The sequence below is a fragment of the Aquarana catesbeiana genome, linkage group LG04, assembly GCF_042186555.1.
Source record: "Aquarana catesbeiana isolate 2022-GZ linkage group LG04, ASM4218655v1, whole genome shotgun sequence".
Taxonomy (NCBI): Eukaryota; Metazoa; Chordata; class Amphibia; order Anura; family Ranidae; genus Aquarana; species Aquarana catesbeiana.
The window spans coordinates 407884182-407911211 of NC_133327.1; the positions used below are offsets into that span (position 1 = coordinate 407884182).

General features: G+C 43.7%; 1 protein-coding gene across 2 annotated transcripts in view; it reads right to left on the bottom strand.

The window, feature by feature from the left end:
- Positions 1–132: 132 nt before the first annotated feature.
- The window catches only part of ARHGAP18 (Rho GTPase activating protein 18), a 198748-nt gene continuing 171850 nt past the window's right edge, over positions 133–27030 (bottom strand). For both annotated transcript variants that reach the window (XM_073627256.1, XM_073627255.1), the window contains exons 12-15: positions 25613–25759; positions 9591–9715; positions 5256–5317; positions 133–2422 (exon numbers count right to left, since the gene is read on the bottom strand). In XM_073627256.1, coding sequence (XP_073483357.1) covers positions 2328–2422; positions 5256–5317; positions 9591–9715; positions 25613–25759 — 429 coding nt within the window. In that variant the 3' untranslated portion in view covers positions 133–2327. The remainder of the gene's footprint in view (positions 2423–5255; positions 5318–9590; positions 9716–25612; positions 25760–27030) is intronic.

Sequence of the window (27030 nt, forward strand, 5' to 3'; positions counted from 1 at the left end):
GAGTGTTATACGCCAATAAATACTATATATATATATATATTTTACACACACGCTGTAGATAGAGGCTGTCAGGAGCGTTTTCTCTGAAACACAAATGTAAAATTTAGAATTAGAAGAATGAAAAGTGAATGCTTGTTATAAATAATAATATAATAATGTTAATAATGTCACGTGACATTTCAATATTGAAAAGAAAAAAATGTTTAAGTAGGATACAGCTTAAGTATTCTTTATTTTGTACAGCCACCGATCCCTGGCAAATATGACAAATGAATATTTTTCAAATATATATATATTTATATACATAAAAACAAAAATATGCACTTTCTATAAAAAAAAAAAAAAAAAAAATCTACAATTCCTTCATTTATTTGCCTTGAGGTAAAAATTATAAGATGAGGATGTTGGAAATAAAGACCACTTTATTTTACATTCCAACATAAAAACTAAAGCATATTAGTGCTTTACATCGGTAAAACTTAATTCGAACATTGCCCACTGGCTGTCTCTCACATGATCCATAGATTCAGCGATGCTTGAAAATGGCTACTAGGAATACACTTATTAATTTAGGGATTATTTTACAGTGAACCTGCTCTCACAAAATATAAAATTAAGCAGCATTATTATGGAATTAAAGTGTCCTAAAGATGGCTAAGGCATGTTCAGTACAATGTTGGGTAGGGGGGAGTGGGGCTGTGCTTAAAGTGACCCTGACAAAGAATCACTTGTAACCAAAGCCATACCTGTGAAAAAAAGAATATACCATTTTGGCAGCCCCTGTCTTGAAATGCAACCGCATTGCTGCTCTCTGGCCCCTGCGAGAAATCCCTACTTCCAGATTTATGGCATACCTACCTCCCCAGCCATACATCGAAGCAGAAATTATGAGTTGGCAGGAGGAATCACAGTGTGTATTGGGGACGCAAGTATTTTATTACAAGTTCCACTGGTTGAATACTTGCAGCGGCCAGTGACCAGCAAAGCAGCTGAGTTTCAAGACATGGTCACCAGAAAGGTAAGTATATTTCTCCTTCATTTGACAGGTGTGGTTTGGACCTGAAAGGGTTACTTTAAAGTAAACTTGCTACAAGTCTGGGCAACTTAACCTAAGCATATGATCAAAAAAAATACCTTACCAATGCTTAAAGTGGTTGTAAACCTCTCCGCGTCACTTTTACCTATAGGTAAGCCTATAATAAGGCTTAACTATGGGTACTGTAAATATTTCCTAAACGTGCGCTGTTTAGGTGATATTTACCTTGTAGTGCGCCAATGTTGTCATCGGCGCATGCGCTCTGTAGAAACAGCCCTTTGTGCCATTTCTTCACTAGCAAATGCCGTGACTAATGGCTCCTGCACGCATGCGCAGGAGCGACATCACGTGACTCCGGCCAGTCACAGAGTCGGAGCCCGCGGCCCCGGAAGGGAGAGGGGCGAAGATGGATGGCAGCCACCATTATGGGTTTCGTTTGCAGGTAAGTGCCACATAATGGGCTAGTATGCAATGCATACTAGCCCATTATGCTTTTACTTTGCAGGGGAAAAAAAGAGGAAGTAAAACCCATCAGGGTTTACTTCCTCTTTAACTTCAATGAAAACCCTATGACACAAAAATCAGTAAGTTCGAAGATATAGGAAACAAAAAAAGTTATGTACAAATCTCAGTTTTTCTTTTAAAAAAAGTTGACCTTGGACCTATCACCTTGCATATCCTGAGCACCCTTTTGCGGGGAAGGGCATTCTCAGTGAAAAATAGGAAAAAACTTAGGGTAAGAACAAATTTCAGAGGATACGTTTGCACAAATGTTCAGCTGTCTATATCTCTGCATCTAGTGATTATTTTCATATCTGTTCTTCACTGATTGGGATTTTTAAATCTAATGCTCAGTTTCAATATTTGTATAGAACATGTTCTCCAGGTAGAGGGGCTCTTTGGGGTCACCTAGGAACCATCAAACAAGAACACATGGTATTTTTTAGCACCTAATGGCACCAGCTATACCATGGAATTTTGGTTTAGTTAATATTTATTAAGAAGGATATTTACAAATATTTTTCCATTCATATGTTTAAATACACATTTTCAATATGGTAGGCAGATATGTTCCCAGTATCAATATTATTAAGGGGACTGGGACATTATTGGCAGTAAAGTTGTAAGCCATTCACTTCCATTAACATAAATGTATTTTTAAATAAACATGGAAGTAGCAATAGGCAACTTATTACTACAAAACGGCATTATTCATTTTGAGGAGTCTTGTTCTCAGGTCTTTATGAAGCTTTCTTGAAGCCGAAGGGGTTTTTCTTTCTTTCTATTCAGGTCATTCTTTGTGCTTCGGTTTTATAACCCATTCAGCACGAGGGTTAAGTTGAGACAGATCTTTCATATATGTAGTATCTTCTAGACAGCGTTCACCTAGAATTACATACAAAACATGACAAAAAATGATTGGCCAGGAAACAGAACATTTAAACAGTGGTATTTCATCGCTTAAGAAACAGTAATTTCCTTTAGAATGCTTAAAAATGTTTTCCATCTCCAATTGAAAGTAGAAAACGGAGTATACTCCATCTGTTTAAACAGTGGCACTAAGGCTACTTTCACACTGGGGCATTGGCGGTAAAGCGCCACTATTTTTAGCGCCGCTTTACTGTAGTTTTTGCAGCACTTTTCGGCCACTAGCAAAGTGCTCTTCGGCAGGGCTGTCCATTGATTTCAAAGGTGTGGCTTGCAGGACTTTTTTTGGTGTCCTGCCAGCGCACTGCTCCAGTGTGAAAGCACTCGGGTTTTCACACTGGAGTGAGGGGAGAGGAGCTTTACAGTCGCTATTTTTAGCGCTATATCGCCTGTAATGTGCCTCAGTGTGAAAGCAGGCTAAGTATTTTAGAAGTTACCACTGGAGTTGATGTAACAATGCCTTAGCAGGTTGTTTTGCACTCAGATGGGTGGTAGTATCAGACTGAGTGGGTATCAGAAAGGTAAAAAGAATTGATAATTTGGTAAAAGAACATCTTACTTTACACACTGGAACTTGATCAAGACAGATAGAAAGAATAATCCAATATTAAAGCGGAGTTCCATCCCCCTCCGGTGCCACATTTGGCACCTTCCGGGGGGGAGCGGATACCTGTCAAAATCAGGTATCTGCTCCCAATTATAGGAAAAGATCGCCACAATCGTGTGCGGCGATCTTTGCCATGTCCGGCCCTCCTCCTCCCCCACCCGCTACCTTCGGGTAGACACACAGGTCCCAGAAGACAGCAGGGACAATTCAGAAAGTGCAGCGTGGCTCAAGCATGCGCAGTAGGAAACAGGCTGTGAAGCCGCAAGGCTTCTATCCTCAGACTGAGGTCTCAGGATAGTTCAGAGCTCCCAGTTTGGAGACAGCTTCCAGTTTGGAGACCGCTCCCAGTGTGGGAAGGTCTCACCGAGGGGTCAGAGGGCCCAGCCAGAAGCCAAGAGGCTGAGGGTCTCATGGAGGGGTCAGAGGGCCCAGCCAGAAGCCAAGAGACTGAGGGTCTCATTAAGGAGTAAGAGGGCTCAGCCAGAAGACAGCAGGTTCCAGGAGGCAGGTCAGTTCCTATCGGGAGTGTCAGGAGAACCCCAATCCATAGGCCAGTGGCGAGCCGTGCAGCAGGGCGCTGTGACTAAAGGCTAGAGAGCCAAGTGTCCCAGGAGAGCTGGACAACGCAGTCAAAGGGACTGGTAAGAGGAGCAACAGTACTGCCAACAAGTGAGCCAGGTGGCTTGGTACCTTTCGTTTGTACATGTTGTATGGAAGAAACCCCTGAGTGGGCAACTGATATCGGCATGAACTGTGTGACACCAAATAAAACTTTAAGAAAACCTATGATTTGTGTGTGTTATTTCCTTTCTTGCTGAACATTTTGTAGTTTGCCCAATCAATGTTTTTTTTTTTTTTTTTTTTTTTTTTTACCTAGGACACAGCATTGTTTAAATACACCTCAATAGAAGTTTAACCACTTCCATACCGGGCCTATTCTGGCACTTCTCTCCAACATGTAAAAATCATAATTTTTTTGCTAGAAAATGAATCTGAACCCCCTAACATTATATATGTTTTTTTTAGCAGATACCCTAGGGAATAAAATGGCGGTCGTTGCAACTTTTTATCTAGCGCGGTATTTGCGCAACAATTTTTCAAATGCGTTTTTTTTTTTTTTTTTGCAAAAAAAAAACTGTTTCATGAATTATAAAATAACAAAACAGTAAAGTTAGCCCAATATTTTTGTATGATGTGAAAGATGATGTTACGCTGAGTAAATAGATACCCAACATGTCACGCTTTAAAATTGGTCATGGAATGGTGCCAAACTTCGGTACTTAAAAATCTCCAAAGGCGACGCTTTAAAAATTTTTACAGGTTACCAGTTTAGAGTTACAGAGGAGGTCTAGTGCTAGAATTGTAGCTCGTTCTCTAACACACGTGGGGATACCTCACATGTGTGGTTTCAACTGCGTCTACATATGCGGGCGGGACTTGTGTGTGCATTCGCTTCTGAGCGCGAGCTACTGGGGACAGGGGCGTTTAAAAAAAATGTTATTGTTTATTTTACTTTATTTTTTCTATTTTTACACTTTCTCTTTTACATTTTTTTTATCACTTTTATTCCTATTACAAGGAATGTAAACTTCCCTTGTAATCGGAATGGTACGCGACAGGTCCTCTTTATGGAGAGATGAGGGGTCCATAAGACCCCACATCTCTCCTCCAGGCTGGAAAGCATGAGATAACAAAAAAACAAAAAAAATCACGATCTCATGTTTACCAGCCGCGATCTATACAGTGGTGTTTGACTTTCGGTGCGGACCGTTCGTTTCATCAGTTCAGTCATGTTTTTTCAACGAAAAAAAACAAATAAGATTAACATCAGTTTGTCATCCACTTGTCATCCGTTTTTACATCCTCCAGCTTGAGTCCTTAACCACTTGAGTCCCAGAGCCATTTTTTTATGCAAAAACGGACCGTTTGTCCATTTACATCCATTTTTTGTCTGATCCGTTTCTTCTAACAGAAGAAAAATAGGGCTTTGAAAAATGGATGCTGACGGAAGCGGATGTAAACTAATATAAATGGATGATCATCCATTTACATTCGTTTTTCTAAAGAGATGTCAGTATGTGTAAAAGGGGCCTAAAATTCCTTAGAAACTTGGTAAACTTTGTTTCAAAACACAACCCCCCCCCCCCAAAAAAAAGAGACAAAGTCATGCTAATTAGAACTTACCAATATTCCCCCCAATTTCATATAAACTAACTTCTTCTCTTGTCAGAGTCATTGATGAACCACTGCCAAAAAGAAAAAAAAATAGCATTATAATTTTAGTTTAACAACCATGATGGAACAAATCTCATTCTAAAAAATATACTTTAGTTGAAGACTTATGCCCTGTACACACGGTCGGATTTTCCAATGGAAAATGTGTGCTAGGACCTTGTTGTCGGAAGTTCTGACCGTGTGTAGGCTCCATCACACATTTTCCATCAGATTTTCCGACACACAAAGTTTGAGAGCAGGATATAAAATTTTCCGACAACAAAATCCGTTGTCGGAAATTCCGATCGTGTGTACACAAATCCGACGGACAAAGTCCCACGCATGCTCAGAATAAATAAAGAGATGAAAGCTATTGGCCACTGCCCCGTTTATAGTCCCGACGTATGTGTTTTACGTCACCGCGTTTAGAACGATCGGATTTTCCAACAACTTTGTGTGACCGTGTGTATGCAAGACAAGTTTGAGCCAACATCCGTCGGAAAAAATTCTAGAATTTCGTTGTCGGAATGTCCGAACAAAGTCCAACTGTGTGTACAGGGCATAACAACATTTTGAAAGTATATTTGAAGTCTTCTAAATACAAGTATAGAGCTTATGAAGTGTCACAGTCTGCAGGCTGGTTGGGTGTGCAGGAATTGCACCTGTTCCCAAACTCGCAACACACCGCAGCCAAATCGCAGTGCTCTTACAAGACGTGTGGGGCTGCCATTCATTCTGATGGGAAACTGATGAAACAAAGCTTGAGTTATTTGGGCATAACAAGGGGCGTTATGCATGGCGGCAAAAGAACACAGCATTCCAAGAAAAACACTTGCTACCCACAGTAAAATTTGGTGGAGGTTCCATCATGCTGTTGGGCTGTGTGGACAGTGCCAGTACTGGGAATCTGGTTGAAGTTGAGGGTTGCATGGATTCCACTCAATATCAGCAGATTCTTGAGAATAATGTTGAGGAATCAGTCACAAAGTTGAAGTTACGCCGGGGCTGGATATTGTAACAAGACAACGACCCAAAACACTGCTCAAAATCTACTCGGGCATTTATGTAGAGGTACTGTACAAGTACAATGTTCTGGAATGGCCATCCCAGTCCCCAGACCTGAATATCACTGAACATCTGTGGGGTGATTTGAAGCTGGCTGTCCATGCTCGGCAACCAATAAACCTAACTGAACTGGAGATGTTTTCTAAGGAGGAATGGTCCAAACTACAGTCATCCAGACACTCATTAAAGGCTATAGGAAGAGTCTAGAGGCTGTTATTTCTGCTAAAGGAGGCTCTACTAAATATTGATTTTTCTGTTGGGGTGCCCAAATTTATGCACCTGTCTAATTTTGTTTTGATGCATATTGCACATTTTCTGTTAATCCAATAAACCTCATTTCACTACTGAAATATTACTGCGTCGTTCAGTTATTTAATAGATCAAGATGAAATTGCTGATCCAAACACCCAAATATTTATAAATGAGAATCATGGAAATTGTCAGGGGTTCCTAAACTTTTGCATACAACTGTATGTGTTAATGTGTTTCGGCTGCTACAGCAGATTTCACCAGCAGGTGGCTACAGCTCAAACCTCTATTTTGCAGATCTCGGTCTTGGAAAAAAAAGTGGTACGAGGCCTTTTTCATCCTTCCTTAATCATATAATCCCTAAATCACAGTTCTGTTTCACAGCAGAGTTTCACTTTCAAGTTGAGGATACTGTAACGTTTTATTTTGCCACTGAGGGATTCTGCCTCTTCCTAGTTCTTTCCTACTGACATCACACCTTTTCCCAGTGAGATCCCATCTCCAGCACACATATATTTGTTCTTTCGCTATATACCTCCATCACACTGTTGTTTCTCATCTAGAAACTCCTTAAAAGAGAAGTATGGGTTTTGCTTTTTTAGCCTATTTATACTTACCTAGGTGGATGCAGCATCGGTCCGATGCTGCATCTGACCCCCGCCGTCTACACTGAGAACCGAGCCAGCGAACATCGCCGATGGCTCGGTTCTCACAGATCCGGGAGGAGAGCTGCTAACTGTCAATCAGCATCTCTCCTTTCTGCTCCTCCACACTCACTGGAGCGCTGAGCTGTGGAGGGGCAAGGAGTGGCTGTTTCAGGGGCTCACTCAGAGGCTAAAATGGTCATCAGTCCAGGCGGATCCAGACTTCACTGTCGTGATGACGTGGTGCCTGGACTGATTCCAGTGACGTCAGCAGAGAGCGGACTGCAGACCGCTCTCTGCTGAAAACGGGTCACAGGAGTGAAAAACGATTTGCACTCCTGTGACCCGTAGGAGAAGCCCAGCCAAATGAGCTCAAGCTGGACTTCTCCTTTAATTTATAGTCACATACAAATTGCCTATTAAACTCCCCATAAACTTTGCACATTGAGCCCAGACAGTCTTGAGGTTCAGCACTTAGAGTGAATCTCAGTTCAGCAGCAGTTTCTACTTCCTCCCCCTTTATGCAGTAGTAGGTTTCTAATTGCTTTTTAATAATGATTGAGTGTATGTGTAGTCCAAGGTGTGTGTGTTAGAACACACAATGTTTTTCCCCTATATCCTGCCCCAGCACACAAACTTAATATCTATACCATATATATATATATATATATATATATATATATATATATATATATATATATATATACTATAGCCCAGTACACAGAGCCTTGCAACCAGTTTTAAACCAGCAGAGTATGTGCTTTAATCTCTCAGCACCATCTATTATTCTTCTGCTTATGGGCATTAATCCCTCAGCCGCCAGTGCCCAATGTATGTGTAATTACTCCTTCATGCCCAGTATGTCTGTTAACTTTTCAGTACCAAGTCTCCAGCAAAGCTCGATAATCCCTCATTTATTCAGTGCACCACATCAAACAGGAGTCATCTGCACAGACTCTCGTGCAATGGTAATCTAAGCTCCACTGTCCTAATTCCTTAGGTAAACATTCCCCGACAACAAAGCCGTGCCTAATCCCCCCCAATCCCACAGCAAAACCTCCACTGTTCCTTGACTCCATGACACAGTCCTTGCCAATAACCTTCTTTAGGCCACATGGCTAATCCGATGGGTTTTGCAGGCCGACCTGATTGGACCCTCCAGTCTCTTCTATGGGGCAGCGGATGTCAGCGGACACATATCCGCCGACACCTGCCACCATCTGAGCCAATCCTGTCCTCCAAAAACAAAGGGATGGTGGTCCTATTCCCCATCCGTCTGGCGGATCAGATTGGATGGCATCAGATGGAAAGGAACAGGTGGTCTGTTTCCATCAAAATTTCCCCATAGGGGAGAGCAGGACTGTATCTGTGTCCACTCTGCAGAGCAGAGCAGAGCGGACACAGACCTGTCATCCGCCTGCTCAGCGGAGATCCCCCACTGAGCAAGAGGTTTCTGCTTCACGGAGGCGTCTGTGTGAAAGGGGCCCAAATGTTGCCATCTCCTTTTCAACCTCCATTGTCCTCAATTTCCCCTCACATACTTCCCTCTGCACTCCTCCTGTATTCTGAACATAATGCCCCACAATACCCCCCATACCCCTCGCCAGCACATATCTCCCATACCCTCTGCTCTCCTGCAGAATCTGTCTGCTGTCATGCCCTCCACTCGCCTCCAGTTTTCTAAACACAGTGGCCACTGTCATACCTTCTGTACACATTATCTCCACATACTGCCCACTGGCAATCCATTCACATTATTATCCAGTATATATTGATTACAAAGACTTCTTTAACATCTCCTGCATGCGCCTTTTTGTCATACCCTCTGCACTCATTTCCTGCACATATTTCCCCCTCTCATACCCTCTGAGACTCTCTCCTGCATATACTGTCCATGGTCATACCCTCTGTACACCCTCTCCTGCACATACTGCCCACTGTCATACCCTCTACACCCCTCTCCCAAACATATGGCCAACTGTCATACTTTCTGCACTCATCTCCTAAACATACTGTACACTGTCATACCCTCTGCATTCCTCTCTGGCATTAACTGCCTGCTGCTATTACGTTCACAATATCATCCAGACAATACTTTAACAGTGTTAAATCCCCAGCCTTTACCCTTTCTGCATTGGGTACACTTTTGCTAGTCTTACCTAAACCCAAAGAGATAAACTCCCATTGTCCATGAAGGGAGATATCTTCTATATTAAGCTAGCTATTGCATGTAGGCACATTTAAAAAAACAGCACAATATGAAAATACATTGGCCCAATCACAGATACACAAAAAGTTACAGGTGTCTAATCCACAAGTTAGAGCATATTGCTAAACAATGATATACCTTTCTAGATTGAGGAAGCGTGCCAGAATGTCACCTGCTTTTAAATCTTCTGTCAGTTGTACCGCCATAGAAACTTTGGAAAACTGAGGAGCTTGTACCCGTATAAATCCCTGAGGTTTATCATTCTGAGAAAATAAAATACATACTTAAGACACTTTTAGGAAATTCACTCCTACAAAAACATCTGTTTAATTTAATATACTCACTTGCTCATTTAGAAAGATCTTTAATGAAAAAAAAACCTAACAAAAAAAAAAAAAAAAAAACCCTCACCCTCAGCTTCATTTCTGAATTAAAAAAAAAAAAAAAAAAACTTAAAAGAACTCGGACATTATTAGAAAGTTTTCCTAGCCTTTTTACAGGTGCTCGGTCTTCACATGCAGATCCTGAATAGTTGCGGTCAGAAGAAAAGAAAAGCAGTCCTATTCAACACTTCAGTGTATGTGGGGTCAAATTCAGATCATTCACAAGGCAACCTAAGCAGAACCCTAGGGCCTGGTGGATTTCCAGGGGGCCCAACTACAACTTTTATGCTTCAGCAGTAAACACGGGGGATAACACAGTTGGTCAAGGCTGTGGATCTGCCGGTCACTTCACAAGGTAAGATGATCTTGTAGGCAGTTGGTGTCTGATGGCATAGGTCATGTCGGTAAAGACAATGCAAAAGGGGTGGCTTCACTTAGCCATCCTTATCAAAGTCAAAGGGATGGGGTGGAGGGGGACATAGCTGCAACCTTGTCTTGAACCCAATTCTGCCTTAATCCACTCCCTATGGCCATTTCATGATAAAGCGTTTTTTTTCGTTCAACTTGCAGCTCATGTCAGAGTTGCTGTACTAACAATCTAATATTAGTACAGCGTTCTCCCCTGCCCCCTCGGTAAAATGCTCCAGTCAGCGCTCTCAGCCAACAGGAGTTAGTTGGCAGACCTTTTGTTGATCATAAGCCTTCTTCTGTTGGACCGGCTGCCGTACATACATGCTGAATGTCGGACGGTTTCCATTGCACAGGCCAATATTCAGCCCATGTGTACTAGGCTTAACTGCAGCCAATCACGTAGTTAATCATCGATGCTGCTTATTACCAGTAGTGAACTTGAGAGCGATTCTCTACTCAGATTCTTGGAGAGCGTGCACATGTGCAGTTATGGGCTGTATCATTTTACATCTTGTAGACTCCAGCAGTGAAGTATCTCAGCATGGTTCCTGTAGAGTGGTGTCCTACACATGCCTGTGCCTTCCTTTCCAAATTCATTCTCCATAATATAACATACATGAAAAATTCAACAGACAAAGTGGGACTGTCTCATAACTACTAAAGCAGGCATGCAAACCTGGGTAGTAAAGCACACAGAACACCAGGTGAATAGTGTAAAACAACCAGTGACTTAATTGCCCCTAATCTATGAAAAATGTAAAGTACCACTTCTAGATATTCTGCCCTATTAATAATGAACTATATAAAGCAATCTGACAGTGCAGTATCCTACATGGTCCATACATACCTGGAGACTTTGATTAAATTCTTAAAAACAATCAACACAAAAATAGCAGGCTGGTGCATATGCAATGTATTTTTGGAAGCAGTCTAGAATACGCTGTATGGTTTTAAATACATACCGAATTTTATCTTTTTAACTGATGTATAAGGACTGGGATATATTTATGAGGGAAGTTTTGTGTGGCTGTCATTTTTACGATTTTATAACTTTTTAAAATAGTTTAGCATGCAATAAAAATGCTTGTATTTTTATATAATACATTTGTAATTTCTGGGTACTTCAGAAGTCCACCTTGGTCTTCTTTGTCCCCTTTTCCCTCCTACCATTTATTTTCCTTATGGTTTAATCCTATAATCATAGAATGTGGTACCAGTAATTAAGGCACACAGTATTTTGAATTTTGATTTAAAATACATGGTTTTTATAGTCATGCAACATTATTAACCATATATAAGAAAGAAGAGCCGGCAACTCCAAAGTCCTTGATGCAAACATTTTTGCATCAAGAATTTTGGAGTTGCCGGCTCTTCTTTCTTATATATTGTATTTAGTGTGAGAAGACACACTGAGCACTGGCACCTGTGCTGCAGACTGCACACTAGGATTGGATTGCTTCTGTTGAGAGGGCTGCATCTTTCATTTTTCCTCAAACATTATTAACCACATCCCGCCCGACCTATAGCAGAATGGTGGCCAGGCGGGTTATCAGTTATCCTGACTGGGTGTCATATGATGTCCAGCAGGATAAGCCACTGGTGTGTGCTCCCAGGGGCATGCAGAGCAGCGATCGGTGGTGCTGTGTGTCGCTCTGACACACCACATCTCCGATCTTGGTAAAGGGCCTATGACATAGGCTCTTTACCACGTGATCAGCCATGACCAATCACAGTGGTAACCGTGAAGTGCCGGTAATCGGCATGCCTCAGTTCGCGCTGACAAGGTGCAAGTAGAGTAAAGCCGATCAGCGGCTCTCCCTACAGAGGGAGGGGTCTGCGCTGATAATCAGCGCATTGATTATCAGCACAGCCCCAATCACAGGTGCTCTGAACTAAATCCATTGATTTAACAGTTTCAAAAAACAGTTACATTCCTGGAAGGTTGGGATTGCAGCTACATTTGCTTGTGTCCTCAACCAAACCGTCAAACCATCAAATGGCTGGTGTCATAACTGATCACATGAGCAGCACCATGCCAGCTGTAGATCAAATAGAAGAAGCTTTCTTGGCTGTAAAGGAGGGTTTAATTTTGCTTTAGAGCCCTTTCACACTGGGGCGGGGGCGGCGTCGGTGGTAAAACGCCGCTATTATTAGCGGCATTTTACCGTCGGTATGCGGCCACTAGCGGGGCGGTTTTACCCCCGCTAGCGGTCGAGAAAGGGTTAAATACCACCGCAAAGCGCCTCTGCAGAGGCGCTTTGCCAGCGGTATAGCCGCGCCGTCCCATTGATTTCAATGGGCAGAAGCGGTGAAGGAGCAGTATACACTCCGTTCCTTCACCGCTCCGAAGATGCTGCTGGCAGGACTTTTTTTTACCGTCCTGCCAGCGCATCGCTCCAGTGTGAAGCCCTCGGGGCTTTCACACTGGAATGAAAGCAGCGGCACTTTTGGGTCGGTTTGCAGGCGCTATTATTAGCGCAATAGCGCCTGCAAACCGCCCCAGTGTGAAAGGGCTCTTAGGGATGTCAGCAAAATTGGTCTCTACAAACTCAGCAGTGTCTAAAAATGCCTAAAATGGAGAGCAACTGAGCATGTGCAGAGCAGGGTAAGACAGTGTATTACTGCATTTTAAACCGTATAGGCACTTATTTTTAATGTTTTACATAGCTATATCTGCAAAAGGGGCCAGCCTAAAGTCATCTAGCAGGACTTCATTTTCTGACTAACATTCCACTTTAAGTGCATCATCAGGCATTTATTATTGACACAAATAGTAGTACACACAGAGAAATAACATTTGATAACAAACCATTACTAGTTTTTTAAAGCTGAAATACTGTATGCAAGCATATACAAGCTTTTTCTTCTAAAGCTTTCTACTGTATAACGCTTACAGAAAAATCAAAACCCATTCCTATAACATTCCACTAGAGGGCATGAAATACACACAATATTCATCTGAACAGGATAATGCATTTGCTGGACTAGATGTCGTGATATTATTATCATACAGGATTTATATAGCTTCAACAGTTTGTGCAGCGCTTTACAACATGAGGGCAGACAGTACACTTACAATACAAATCAATACAGGAGGGATCATAGGGCCGATATAAAGGAAATTTACTATATTTTTTTTGGCATTTCAAGATTAACAAATTTTCCTACAAAAAGACAGATACAGTTTTTATTTCTTTGAATATCCAGAATCTACTAAGGATCTATGCATTCTACTTTCTTTTAAAATGATTATTCAGTAATTGCATTGCTGTATCAGGTAAAATATAATATATAGTTTGTGTTTGAGGAATATAAAAATGAACTGGAGGAAGCAAGTTTTTGTAGTGAGAAATGGTGAGTATTTCATGATGGAAAACTGTAGTAGTCTGCAGGGAGTCACTTAAGGTTTCCTGTCCCTAGTACTTGCTGATAGTAACACTATAGTAACACATGATTGCTGTATCCATTCAGTGCCTATATCTAATATGTGACTTCTGCAGATGAAAGAAGTTGTACATGATAGCAGAATATATCTAATCACCGCTGTTCGTTATGATGCTGGCTGAATGGTTAACGGTGTATGTATGAAACCTTACTGTATATAACTGGCAACATATAGGAAGAAAGCCTTTGCACTTATGTTTCATTGATACTTGCATTCCCATCATCTTGTGGATCTTAAACCATCATCCAAACTTCAAGTAGATTTAATGAAAAACACTGAAGACCCCGATTTGCAACTACTGATATTCAGAGGGGATGCAGTTACTTCTTTTGCCAGGAAGTACTGGACCACCAATGTAGAGGGGCACTACACCATTGGTCAGTCCTTTCACCACCACCAATGTAAGAGGACTACCAATCTAAGAGACCATTTCACCAGTGACCATCAATATCAAAAGGGAATACATTGGCAATCAATCTAAGGTGGGACTTAACCCCTGACTACCACTAACAACAGTTAAGGCTGCTTGTGGCAGAGGAGCACTGTTAACTGTTATTAGTGTGTAGTGAGAACCAGTGTTCTAAAATATTGTGATCTGCCAGCAGGAAAAACAAGAAATCTTCATGTGCTTGCAACTTCTTAATAAATTCAAGTCAAACAGCCTTGAAGTAGAACTAAACAATAAAAGTAGTATTATTTAAAAGTCCTGCCTACACATCTCCTAGTTAAAGCGGAGTTCCACCTATTTTCTGCACTTTCTCTCTATGGCAGTGGTCTCAAACTGGCGGCTCTCCAGCTGTTGCGAAACTACAAGTCCCATCATGCCTCTGCCTGAGGGAGTCATGCTTGTAACTGTCAGCCTTGCAATGCCTTATGGGACTTGTAGTTTTGCAACAGCTGGAGGGGCAAGAGTTTGAGACCCCTGCTCTATGGTATCCCCCTACCTCATCATTTTCACAATGCAAATTTTTTTTTTTTTTTCTGCTTGGAAATACCCTTTTCAGTGTCATTTCTCCTGCACTTCCGCCCATTCCCCCCCGGGGCGATTCGCAAATGTTCCTGGGATAGCAGCGTCATGCATCCCAGGAGTCCTTGCGAATTGCCTACTGCCAAAAAATGCAAGTTAGACTTACCGGTAACTTGTTTTCCAATACGCTTTCAGGACAGCACCCGAGAGATCAAGGCTCCTCCGCCCACAGGAAACACCTCATCAATTAAGTCTTTAATTGGAGTCCTCCACATTGCCTCGTCAGCGGTTTGTAGAGAACTCCAGCCCCAGCTGCAACACATAAGCGACAGTTATATCACAGTATTACAGCAACAGCATAAAAAAGGGGCGGGTTACTGCTGTCCTGAAAGCCTATTGGAAAACAAGTTACCGGTAAGTCTAACTTGCATTTTTCCAAAACGTCTTTCAGGACAGCACCCAAGAGGATAATCGAGACTTACTCCATTTAGGGTGGGACAACAGCCTGTAAGACTTTTCTTCCAAAAGCCTGGTCCCCAGCCGTCATGAGGTCTAATCTATAATGACGGGCAAAGGTTGTCAAGACTTGTCCAAGTAGCTGCCTTATAGATTTGTTCAGGGGTGGCTCCAGCTTTTTCTGCCCAACTCACCGCTGAAGCTCTTGTAGAATGAGCCCGGACATTCACTGGACTTTCTTGACCTGTAAGGGAATAGGCTTTTGAGATAGCCATTCTCAACCATCTGGCAATGGTTCCTCTGGAAGCTTTTCTTCCTTTTTTATTACCGGAAAATAAAACAAACAGAGCATCTGAACATCTAAAATCTTTAGTGTTTTCCAAGTAACTCAAGACTGCTCTTTTAACATCCAGAGTATGGAATTCTTCTTCCTTCTTACCCGATGGATTAGAACAAAAGGTAGGAAGTATAATCTCCTGCGTTCGGTTCTGGACCGAAGCGACCTTCGGTAAAAAATTAGGATCCGTCTTCAGAACAATTCGGTCTAAAAAAATGGAAAAAAATGGCTCCCTGATCGATAAGGCTTGCAGCTCACTGACTCTTCGAGCTGTTGTAACAGCCACTAAAAAAACTGTTTTTAAAGTAACTAATTTCAGGGAGGCTAAATTAATGGGTTCAAAAGGTTCCCTGGTCAGAGCCTGTAGAACAACTGATAAGTCCCATGCTGGACAGCTTTTGATCACCACTGGTCTAGACCGGGTGAGAGCTTTGAAGAACCACTAAGGGTTCTGATGAAATAGATTTTTCTAGAAATACCCCCAGCGCAGCAACTTGAACCTTGAGGGTGCTGACCGCTAGGCCCTTGTCCGCTCCTTCTTGCAGAAATTCCAGAACAGAGGAAATTTGTTTTGGTGATCTGTCAGATGCTGTGCACCAGGAGTTGAAGACTTTCCAAACCTTGGAATACATTGCTCTTGTAACCTTCTCTCTGCTGTATAGGAGGGTAGCCACCAATCTATCCGAGAAACCTTTTCTCTTCAAGAGCTGTTCTTCAGTAGCCAAGCCGTGAGTTTTAGCTTTGCTACTTCCTGGTAAAGCAGAGGACCTTGTAACAGAAGGTCCTTCCTTAAAGGAAGGTGCCAATACGGTTTTAGCTGCATCTGAAGAAGGGATGAAAACCAAGGCCTTTTGGGCCAGAAGGGAGTGATGAGGAACACCGTTGTATCCTCCTTCCTGATTTTTGCTATGACCCGAGGGATAAGCTGAAACGGGGGGAATGCGTAACAGAGGTGAAAGTTCCAATTGTGCGCCAGAGCATCCACTCCCAGTGATGCCTCGTTCCTGTTCAGGGAGAAGAAACAAGACACTTGCGAGTTTTCCTGGGTCACAAAGAGGTCCACTCTTGGGTGCCCCCACTTGTTCACAATCAAATGGGAGATCTCTGGATTCAATTGCCACTCCGCTTCTAATACCTGGTTCCAGCTGAGGAAGTCCGCTACCCTGTTTAGGGTCCCCTTTAAGTGAACCGCTGACAAGGATAGAGTATGGAGCTCTGCCCAGCTTAGAATGCTTCTTGCTAGGTTTTGCAGAAGTCTGCTTCTGGTTCCCCCCCGTCTGTTTATGTAGGCCACCGCCGTGGCGTTGTCTGACAGGATCTGAGTATGCTGTTCCTGGACTTCTTTTGCAAAGGTCAGTAAGGCTGTCTCTATAGCTTTTAGTTCCCTCCAATTTGAGGACCTCAGTGCATCTTTTGTGAACCACGAGCCCTTGGCCCACCGACCGTTCATATGAGCCCCCCAACCCCAGGAACTGGCATCGGTTAACCTCACCTGGGTTGGGAAGGACCATAACAGGCCCTCTGAATATCTTGTCTGGTTCTTCCACCACCAAAGACTCCTTTTCACCAATGTAGGGATCTTTACTAGTGAATCTAGTGAATCCTGCTGGTGATTCCAGGTTTTTAACAGGAAAATTTGCAGAGGTCTGAAATGGAGCTTTGCCCACTGGACGGCCGGTATTGAAGAGGTCAGGGTTCCCAAAGCTGATATGGCCTTCCTGATGGGCAGAATTTGATTGGACTGTAGCAGTGACACCACTTGTACCAACGTTCTCAGCTTTTCCTCTGGAAGAAAAAATTTTTTGTTCCAAAGAGTTGATACGGAAACCCAGGAATAACACTTCCTGTGAGGGAATCAGATTTGATTTTTGAAGGTTTAAGATTCACCCTATGAACTCTAGGTGAACACGAGCTCTGAGCAAGTTTTCTTGAAGACCTTCTCTGGTCTGAGCAAAAAACAGCAGATCGTCCAGATAAGGAATAACTGAGATTCCTTCCAGACGCAGAGGCGCCAAAGCTTCGGCCATTATTTTCGTGAAAACCCTTGGGGATGACAGACCAAACGGGAGTGCTCTGAATTGCAGATGTATCACCTTCTTCCCTTCTTTCAGTGCTAACCTCAGATATTTCTGTGACCTGGTGGCAATAGGAATGTGGAGGTAGGCATCTTGTAAATCTATTGATGCCATGTAGCACCCTTGATACAGGAGGTTTCTTACTGAAAAAATTTAATCCATATCGAAACCTTCTGTACTCTACTGATTTGTTCAGCATTTTGAGATTCAAGATGAGGCGGAACTTTCCTGAAGGTTTCTGAACGAGAAATACATGCGAGTAGAAACCCTGGAAGAACTCCCGTCGGGACCGGAACAGTTACTTTCTGGGTTTTCAGTTCCTGAACCGGATCCCTTGGGACGTTTGTTATCAAGAATCTTTTTGGAGGTTCTTCCGTGAATTCTATCACATACCCCTGGGAGAGCATATTTACAATAAACTGATTTGAAGTAATGGCCCTCCACTGAGGAAGAAACTCCTGGAGTCTTCCCTCGACCTTGAGGGAGTCATTGCGGTTTTCCGGAGGTCGCAGGAGGATTGAAGAGCACTCCACTCCTACCTTTGAGCTTCTGACAAAGACCATGGCTTCTTCTTGCCCTGCGTTTTTCCATCCTGCTGCCCTTTTTGGGGCCGAAAAAAACGCTTACGGGTTTGCACCTGTTTTTTCTTGCCCGGAAACTACTTCTTTTTATCTGCCGTACGGTCAAGAATGGACTCTAGCTCCGAACCAAACAGATCACCTGCAAAAGAAATACTACACAGTCTATTTTTAGATGCAGCATCCCCTGGCCAAGTCTTCAGCCATAAGGCCCTTCTAGCAGAGTTAGGTAAAGCTGGTGACCTGGGTGACATGCGGATAGATTCAGCAGACGCATTCCGCAATGTATGATATTGCTGCAGACAGAGTTGTAAAGGAGTCTAGAATCTCCTGTTTTGAGGAATCTGCTGTAACATGGGCTTTCATCTGGTTAACCCAGTGATCTAAATTCCTTGCAACACAGGTTGTTGCCATTGCAAGGTTTTAGATTGTTTATCACCAATTGGCAGGTTCTTTTAAGAAGCAGGTCCATCCTTTTATCCATGGGCTCCTTCAGAGTGCTCATATCCTCAAAAGGTGAGGCCCGTAGACTTAGAGACCTGAGAAAAGGCAGAGTCCAATTTTGGAACCTTGTTCCATATAGAATCAGGATTTTCCTCAAATGGAAATCTTTTCTTGTGAGCCCGGGAAAAGAATGGCTTTTTCTCAGGTTCCAGTAACTCTTTTTTAATCATATCAGTGATAACTGAATCGACTGGAAAAGAACGGCCTTTTGAATCTCCTAAACCAGCATACATGCAGTCATGCAGGGAGAGTTCCTTCTTTTCCTCTTCTATCCTCAAAGTGGCATGGATTACTTTCAGGAGTCCTCCCACCTCTTCTAGCGACATTTTGTACTTAGAAGCGGCATCTGTTTCATTTTCCTCCTCCTCAGAATCTGTTTCATCTGGAGCGAGGGAAACGGACCCTTGGGAAGTGTCCTGGGATATCGGACCCCCCAAAATTATTTGAGAGCCGCCTTGGGGTTCTGAAGATGGCTGCGGAACTGAAGGATCCCTTAAAGGACCTGGTTCCTCTCTTAGGTTTGACCTAAAAGCTTGAAAAGTGGCCCAGAGCTCATCCTTTATTGTTGTAACCAAATCGCCACACATGGATGGAGACTCCTCTCTGACTAGATTTGCAATGCAATCTGCACAAAGCGTTTTGTTCCAAACATCGCTTAATTTCTCTTTGCAGATAGGGCACCTTTTCTTGACTGGTTGGGCAGAACCTTTGGCCTGGACAAACAGAAAAGAGACAAGGAACCACACTTAAAAGGCTGCTATACAGCACAAATAAGACACCCAGGTGCACTAAGGAAGATAACATCTTACTTCCATGTGCCCAGCAAGCCACCACCACCTAAAAATCCCCTGTTGCTGGGCAGATATACTAACACTAGCCACTGCAACATACATTCCCAGGGAGATGGGGGGTGGGGGGAGGGGGGGAAAGGGAGAGTAACCCCCACAGGAGAAAACGGCCCAGAGTAATAGAGGACACAGTCCCTTACCTTAGCCTTGCTGGCGCCTTGGCTTGCCCCCTTATCTGCTGCATCGCTATTCATAGCTGTCTGCGGACACGTGGTGAAACGAACGGTTCCAGATTCAAAAACGCCGCTGCGCTGACCTGGAACCAGAATTAAGGCACCAGGTGACCCTGCCCTCTCCCTCTGTGCTTTGCGGTCGGAAATGACGCGCGCGCCGACCTGGAAGTGCTGCTTCTTCCCATACAGGACATGGCTGAGGCGCTCCTCTGCCCCAAGAAACATGGCGGCCATCACCGCTTGTTCCCAAATGCAGCCAGCAGGGAAAGGAGGACGACCGCCTGTCTGGCCAAAAAATGGAAGCAGCGCTCCCGGGCGTACAGGCTCTCCCCGAGCACGAAAAAGGGAGCCTACGGGACCGTCCATCTGGGAGGCAAGTGGGAGGATCACTCTCCTAGCACAAAAAAGACCTAACAGGTTAGAACCTGTCTCCCAGGAAAGCCCTGAGAGATCATGGCTCCCACCAGAGGTGTTCGATGAAGGATGTTTAAAGTAAAAGTTAATGTACATGTTTGGACAAATGCAGAGCAGTCTTTAAATAAAAAAAGTGTTTGGGGGACTGGAACTCCGCTTTAAATGTGCTGTATACATTTTTTATAAAATCCGTTCTGTTTATTTCAGTCTCTCTGTTCAGTCCTCTGCGCGTTTCCAAAACTCTCTTTTTCTCTCTTGCATCTGTTGCTTTGTTACTTGTGGTCATGTGCACTGCTCTATGCACACTAAAAATCCCATTATATATTGCACCTCTAATCTTCCTACGCATGCGCCATAATCTCACTTAGTAATGCCAGTGTCACTTTAAAGAGTAAGTTCACCTTTACAGAAAATCTGTAAAGTGAACTTACACTGGACCCCTTTCCCGTCGCACCCGTTCCCGCGAACCTGGAGTCTGCCGATCACGAATTCTGACAAATCGTATAGCCGCTTTACAAGACCGGGGATTTGAAATCCCGCAGCTTTCTCTCCTGTCAACGCAGACGAGCAGGACAGGCTACGCGGGTTCTGATTGGTCGGCGACATCACATGGCCAATAAGAATGCTCCTAAACATACCTCCCGAGGACGTATGTTTAGAAAATTAGGCTGAGGGGATTTTTAAGCCCCGGACCAGTGAGGTGGCTATACGAGGTCTCATAGCAGAAGATCGCCGGGCTACATGTTAACGGGACCGGGGGGGGGTCCTGTGTAAATTCACCTTACGGATTTTACCCTTGAACTACGATTTCATTAAAATAAACCCTCCATAAAAGTTCTTTACAATCTCTCTTTTATATAGTTGTATCACTTGACTCTACCTGCACTGCTAGTAAGGTCTTTGTTATGTAATGTAAACACGAGACAACCTGCCAGTTATGCTTATCACCGTATAGAATTCCTAGTTTTCCCCACTTCTGTGGCTCCTGCAAGTGTTTGTGCATGATAGCAGATTAGATCTAATCCTGGTTGCTTGTGTATGTACATTACTCAAAAAAATGAAGAACACTTTGAAAACACGTCAGATCTCAATGGGGAAAAATATCATGCTGGATATCTATACTGATCAGTGGCGGCCCGTCCATAGGGGGCGCCGCCCCCCCCTTCCAGGCAGTCAAAAAAAAAAATTTTTTAAAGCTGGCCCTTAAAAAAAAAAAAAAAAAAAAAAAAAGCAAAAAACGGTCCTTAAGTGTACTGTGTTCGGATGCTGGACACAGTGTGACGCCGGACACAGTGCACTTATGGAAGGCGCTGCATTTGCGGGCGTTTGGCCTGCCTTGCGGCGCTTTGTGTAGCGCCGAGTAGCTTCCGCCCAGCGCTAGTATCTATTACTATGGCCGGGTGGTTTGACATCCGAGTATGATGTCACTTCCTGCTTCTCCCTCTCTCTCTCTCGAGAGAGAGAGGAAACAGGAAGTATGAGAAGAACGGAGCTCTCCACAGGAGACACCGATGGAGAGGACAACCCATAGCAAGGTAAGTAACGGGGGGAGGGGGGTTTGGTGGGGACACGCGCTGCTGCAACTTGGGGACACATTCTGCTGCAATTTGGTGGCGACACAGGCTGCTGCAATTTGGTGGCGACACAGGCTGCTGCAATTTGGTGGCGACACAGGCTGCATTTTATGTGACACAGGTTGCATGTAAGGAGGGACTCCGCTGGGGGCACCTGATGTAAGGTGGGACTCCGCTGGGGACACCTGATGGCATCTGGTGGCAGGCAACGTGGCTAGTGACACGCTCGGGGCTCCCACTGATTCTGTATTATGGTGAGTTGAATGATTTAATTTTATATTACAATGTAATAATAGAAATAATGCGCTTCAATCATCCTGACACCATAACAACCATGGTGCCGGGATGATTGAAGTGCTAACACCAGGTGTTTGGAGTATCTTTATCTGCTGATTGTTAAACTTTCTAGAATACACATATTTCTATTGTTGTGTATCCCTCTCCCTCCATCTCCATCTATCCCTCTCTCCCTCTCCCTCCATCCCTCGTTCAACTCAGACACTAACCACACCGCCTTAGAGCCATGCCTACTATTTAGCTGAAACTACGCCCATTTTCACCAAGTGGGAGGGGTCAGAAAGGAAGGGCGGGGCCTAGTGCCCCCCCCCCATCCTAAAACTTCACCAGCCGCCACTGATACTGATATGGACTGGGTAATGTGTTAGGAATGAAAGGATGCCACGTTGTTTGATCGAAATGAAAATTATCAACCTACAGAGGGCTGAATTCAAACACACCCCAAAAATCAAAGTGAAAAAATGATGCAGCAGGCTAGTCCATTTTGCCGAAATTTCATTGCAGCAACTTGAAATGGTACTCAGTAGTTTGTATGGCCCCCACGTGCTTGTATGCATGCCTGAAAACATTGGGGCATGCTTCTAATGAGATGACGAATGGTGTCCTGGTGAATTTCTTTCCAGATCTGGACCAGGGCATCACTGAGTTCCTGAACAGAGTAAGGTGCAACCTGGCAGCGTCTGATAGACCGAAACATAATGTCCCAGAGATGTTCTATTGGATTTAGGTCAGGCAAGCGTGGGGGCCATTCAATGGTATCAGTTCCTTCATCCTCCAAGAACTGTCTGCAAGCTCTCATATTTAGGGGGGGCACATGGGGGGACAGGGACAAAAGTAGGGGGGGCAACTATAAAATGTGTGTATATATACACACACATATACTGGGGCCTTTTATTACGACCCCACAATGGCCCTTTCACATGTTCTGCAGTGAGCTCCCTTCCTACTGTATTGGGGTCCCCCAGGGTGGCAGAAAACAAGAGATATATGTCACCAGCATACCAAGAAAATATAAGGATCCAAAGCAGTGGGAGAACTATCAGGGTTGCAAAGGTTGTCTTGCCTTCGGACCCTGGTGTTCTGCCACTGTGGGGTTTCCCAGCCTCCTCTTGCTGTCCTGCCCCTGCTATTGACTGGTCTGGCATCTCTTGGAATTTACAGGCTGGTTCTCCTGTCCTAAGGATGGGAGAAATCAGTCTGTTTTTTCAGTAATTGAGAGTCCTGGTGGAGTCCTTCCTGCAACTCGCTCTTCTCCCTGCCAATGAGGATACAGGGGAAGGAGCAGATTGGGCGGCCGTGGTGTGAGCGCTCGCATTATGCAGTGTCAGCAAGCAGAGGGAGGGGGAGGAATCGCCCGCAGGAGCTGACTGGGGACTCTCTCCCTCTTAGACATTGATTTTTTGTACGCCATTGAATCTATGTAAGAGTGGAGATCTCAGACAAAAGCACAGATGTACTTTTACTCCAAATGGTTATTTTTAACATGAATCAATGGACCAGCAGGTAAGATTTTATTCCTAGTGGCAGCATTTACACAGGCACAGCAGGGCATTCATTTACGGAAAATGCACCTTATCCAATATCGTAGCTGCTGGGAAACTGCTATAGATATATGCAGTTGCCAGCGCGGGAAAATGCACTGTGGTTTCCAGTGTGTGGGGTACTATTAAGAATGAATACCACCCGCACACAATTTGCTAATGCTTTCCCGCTCATTTGATTGCACCAAAATACTATACATTTCAGTGTAGCACAATTTTTAAAGAGGGTCATGCACTTCTTTTGTGCATTCTTTGTGTGTAGAGCAGCCCACTGAAATGAATGTGCTGTCCTAAACATGCTGCACAAATACATGCGCGCTCTGTCTAGTTTATACTTGCAGTAGCCCTCTGAGGAGCAATAGGCACTGGATCACTATTCAGGGGGTGTTTTAACCCCCTAAAATCCTGCACCACCGTACCAAAACCACATGCATTGCATGCAGTTGCAGCTCAACCCCATTTACTTGCATGGGTTGCGTTCAGTGGCCGGTACTGCTCGTCAAAGGTAATGGGGAAATACTTTTTGACACGCTTATGTATATCCCTATACAGATGCCTTTGTATCTCAGGAGGCGGTTGGGGGGCAGTAAGACTGCAGATTGATAAGTGTAAACAAAGCCTTAGGGGCTCATTCACATGGGTGGGCAGAGGGTGGTAAATGCAAGCAGTTGAGCTGCATATCCCCCCCCCCCCCCCCCAATCACCCACCTGAACAAAAAGATGCAGCTTCTCAGAACTGTACACATGCCATGGCCTGATGCTTTGCTGAACAGGGTACACAGCAATGCAATGCACACAGCTCCAGCACAGTGAGTCACTGGGTTAAACAAGGCAGAGAGGAGGTGACATGGCCACTTCACCACTTGTCAAATACCCTCTGAAAAGTGATCTGTCATGGATTAGTTTCCAGAGAGGCAGGAATGATAGCCACATGTCTGAATTAGCCCTTTTAGCCCCCTACCCCCAGATACTTTTAGATCTATTTACTCCTCACAGCCCAGCTCCCCTCCGTCCCTCATCCATACTATGGCAGCCCATACAGTCATCAATTTTTTTCTCTCAACCAGCAGGTTGCCCCGGGACTGTGACGTCATAAGGGGGCAGGGTCACCCAGTGACCACGCCCCATGCCTATATAAGTAATCGCGCACCGCTCACACAGCATTACAGCGGGAGAGAGCGTCATGTCAACATCGGAAGAAGAGAAGAAGGAACAAGACAGCAGAGAAAACCGGGCCACTGCTAGCAAAAGAGCAGAAGATAGCGGAGGAGCCTGGCAGAAGAACCGGACACCGGGAGAAGAGGCCGGAGAAGAACTGGACACTGGGAGAAGAGGCCAGAGAGAACGGAGAAGTCAGAAGAAGACCCCCGAAGTCGGAAGAAGACCCCAGAGCTGCCTAATAAATTACTTTAAAAACCTGTCTAGTGTGTTTTTTTTATTGACGCTTTTTCCCCCAGGTGAATGGGTAGAGGTACGATGTATCCCATACTCATTCACATAGGGTGGGGGGCCAGGATCTGGGGGCCCCCTTATTTAAGGGGGCTCCCGGATTCCGATAAGCCCTCTGCCCACAGACCCCGACAAACACAACAGTTTGACTGAGAGCACAAGCAACTGTGACTGTAATTCACATCATGCCTTAAATGTAACTAACAGTTATATCGATGGATGTAGTTCTGCTTTAAATACAGGCCACAGAGCGTGTGACTGACTGTGTGACTATACAACTGTGATAGGAGTATTAGGTTGGCCATACACGGAGTGAATTTCTTTCCTGCAACTGCGGGTTGCAGGAAAGAAATTTGCTTGATTCCCTCATCAACACAGACAGTGTTGATGCGGAAATCCCTCCAGCTGGTTGTACCCAAGTTGGTTGATCAATCAACTTGGTACATTCAGGCCTGCCCATTAACGTTTTGAACCTTGGCCGGTTCAGCAGGAATTGGCTGAACTTCGAACCATGTATGGCCAGCCTTAGTTTATACAGCTCCTTTAGGAAAACAAGCAGAGATGAGAAATTCAAGAAAATTTTTCCGAAAATGCAGCCAGAAAAATACACTATACCAATGAGATCATATTTAGTAGCCATTGTAGTAATGTAAAACATATAGTGCATAGGATGCAGAATCATCTCTATTTTATTTATACAATACTCACATCAGCAAGGCTTTTTTCTGCCTTTTCAGACTTCTCTCGGTCATATGCCATCCTTTTTAGAAGTTTCTTCACAGCTTTTTCCTTGACATTTTTCTTTTGACTGACAATGTTATGTTGCCTTACTTGTGCAACAAGGAACTTTGGGATCTGTGTAAGAAAAATGATCTATTATTTTGTTTTCAGTTACAAAATGGCACTTACACCTAAGAAAATTGAAAAAAAAAAAGAAACTCAACATATAACCTATGAATAATTATTTTTCAGAATTTTCCTAATCTGTCAATAGTCAAACTAGCTTATTAATGCAAGAATCTAATATGACGATTTGTGTCACCTGGTGACACACACTTGAAAGAGCGTGCTTGTGTGGTAGAGCCACGCCTCTGATCATATCCACTCGGATGAAATATGTCAGGCTGGCTATGAGACACAAGCACGCTGAATGCCGCGGCTGTTTTGTTTTATAATGACCATTCTTATTGACTGTACATGTAAGTTGCTACAATAAATCCTTTCACAAGTGAGACGGGCTTCACTATATGCTGCTTTATTTCCATTTGGTGATGATATCCCCTTGATTGTGTGAGACGCCCACTGACTGCTGGAAGTTTAATGCTTTGTTGCTGCCTGGGACAAGTGAATGGATGCAAGCTATGCAGTGTATTTTAACCATCTACTGTACTTACTGGTGATTGACGAGTTCAGATGTGATCCCTTGGGAAGTTATTAATCAATGCCTATCACTTGCTGATATCTGGTAAGCAGATTTGATTCTCATGTGGTATGGTGTGCTTCCCTATACACACTGAAAACTGGTGAAGGGATTGTCATCTTTTCATCTTTTAATACTTCAAAGACTGTTGATTTTTATTAGCGTCACATGTGGACTTTTTATATTTTTATATTTGCTTATCAACAAATAGTGCTGGCTGCTTTCCTCTTCCAACATTAGTGCCTTTTTCAGTAGTGCAGATACCTAGAGAGTTTTACAATGCCTCATGGGATGTGTAGTTTTGCAACAGCTGGAGGGCCGTAGTTTGAAGATCCCTGCAACTGGATCGTTTCTGTGTCTGTTTCAACGTTTGGGGCCCCATTCACACCTGAATGTATTTGTAAGTCGACGCTACAAATACACTTCGCATTGAAAATCTCATCGTTTTATATGGTGCCTGTTGGTTTAAAAAGTACAGGAGCTTTGTCTTCAGGTAGATTTTTTTGCCCTACGGACTACAAAAGGGAGCTACTGAAAAAAAACGGCACGGCAAACTGCGTGTCATAATAATAAAAAAAAGAAGAGGTCAAAAAATGAGCGAGCCTGACTCAAAGAAGCTCCTGCACAGCACATTACTCCTTAAAGTGTAACTAAACCCACAACAGTAAAATCCATCTGTATATGCAGTAAAGCACACTTGTTATAC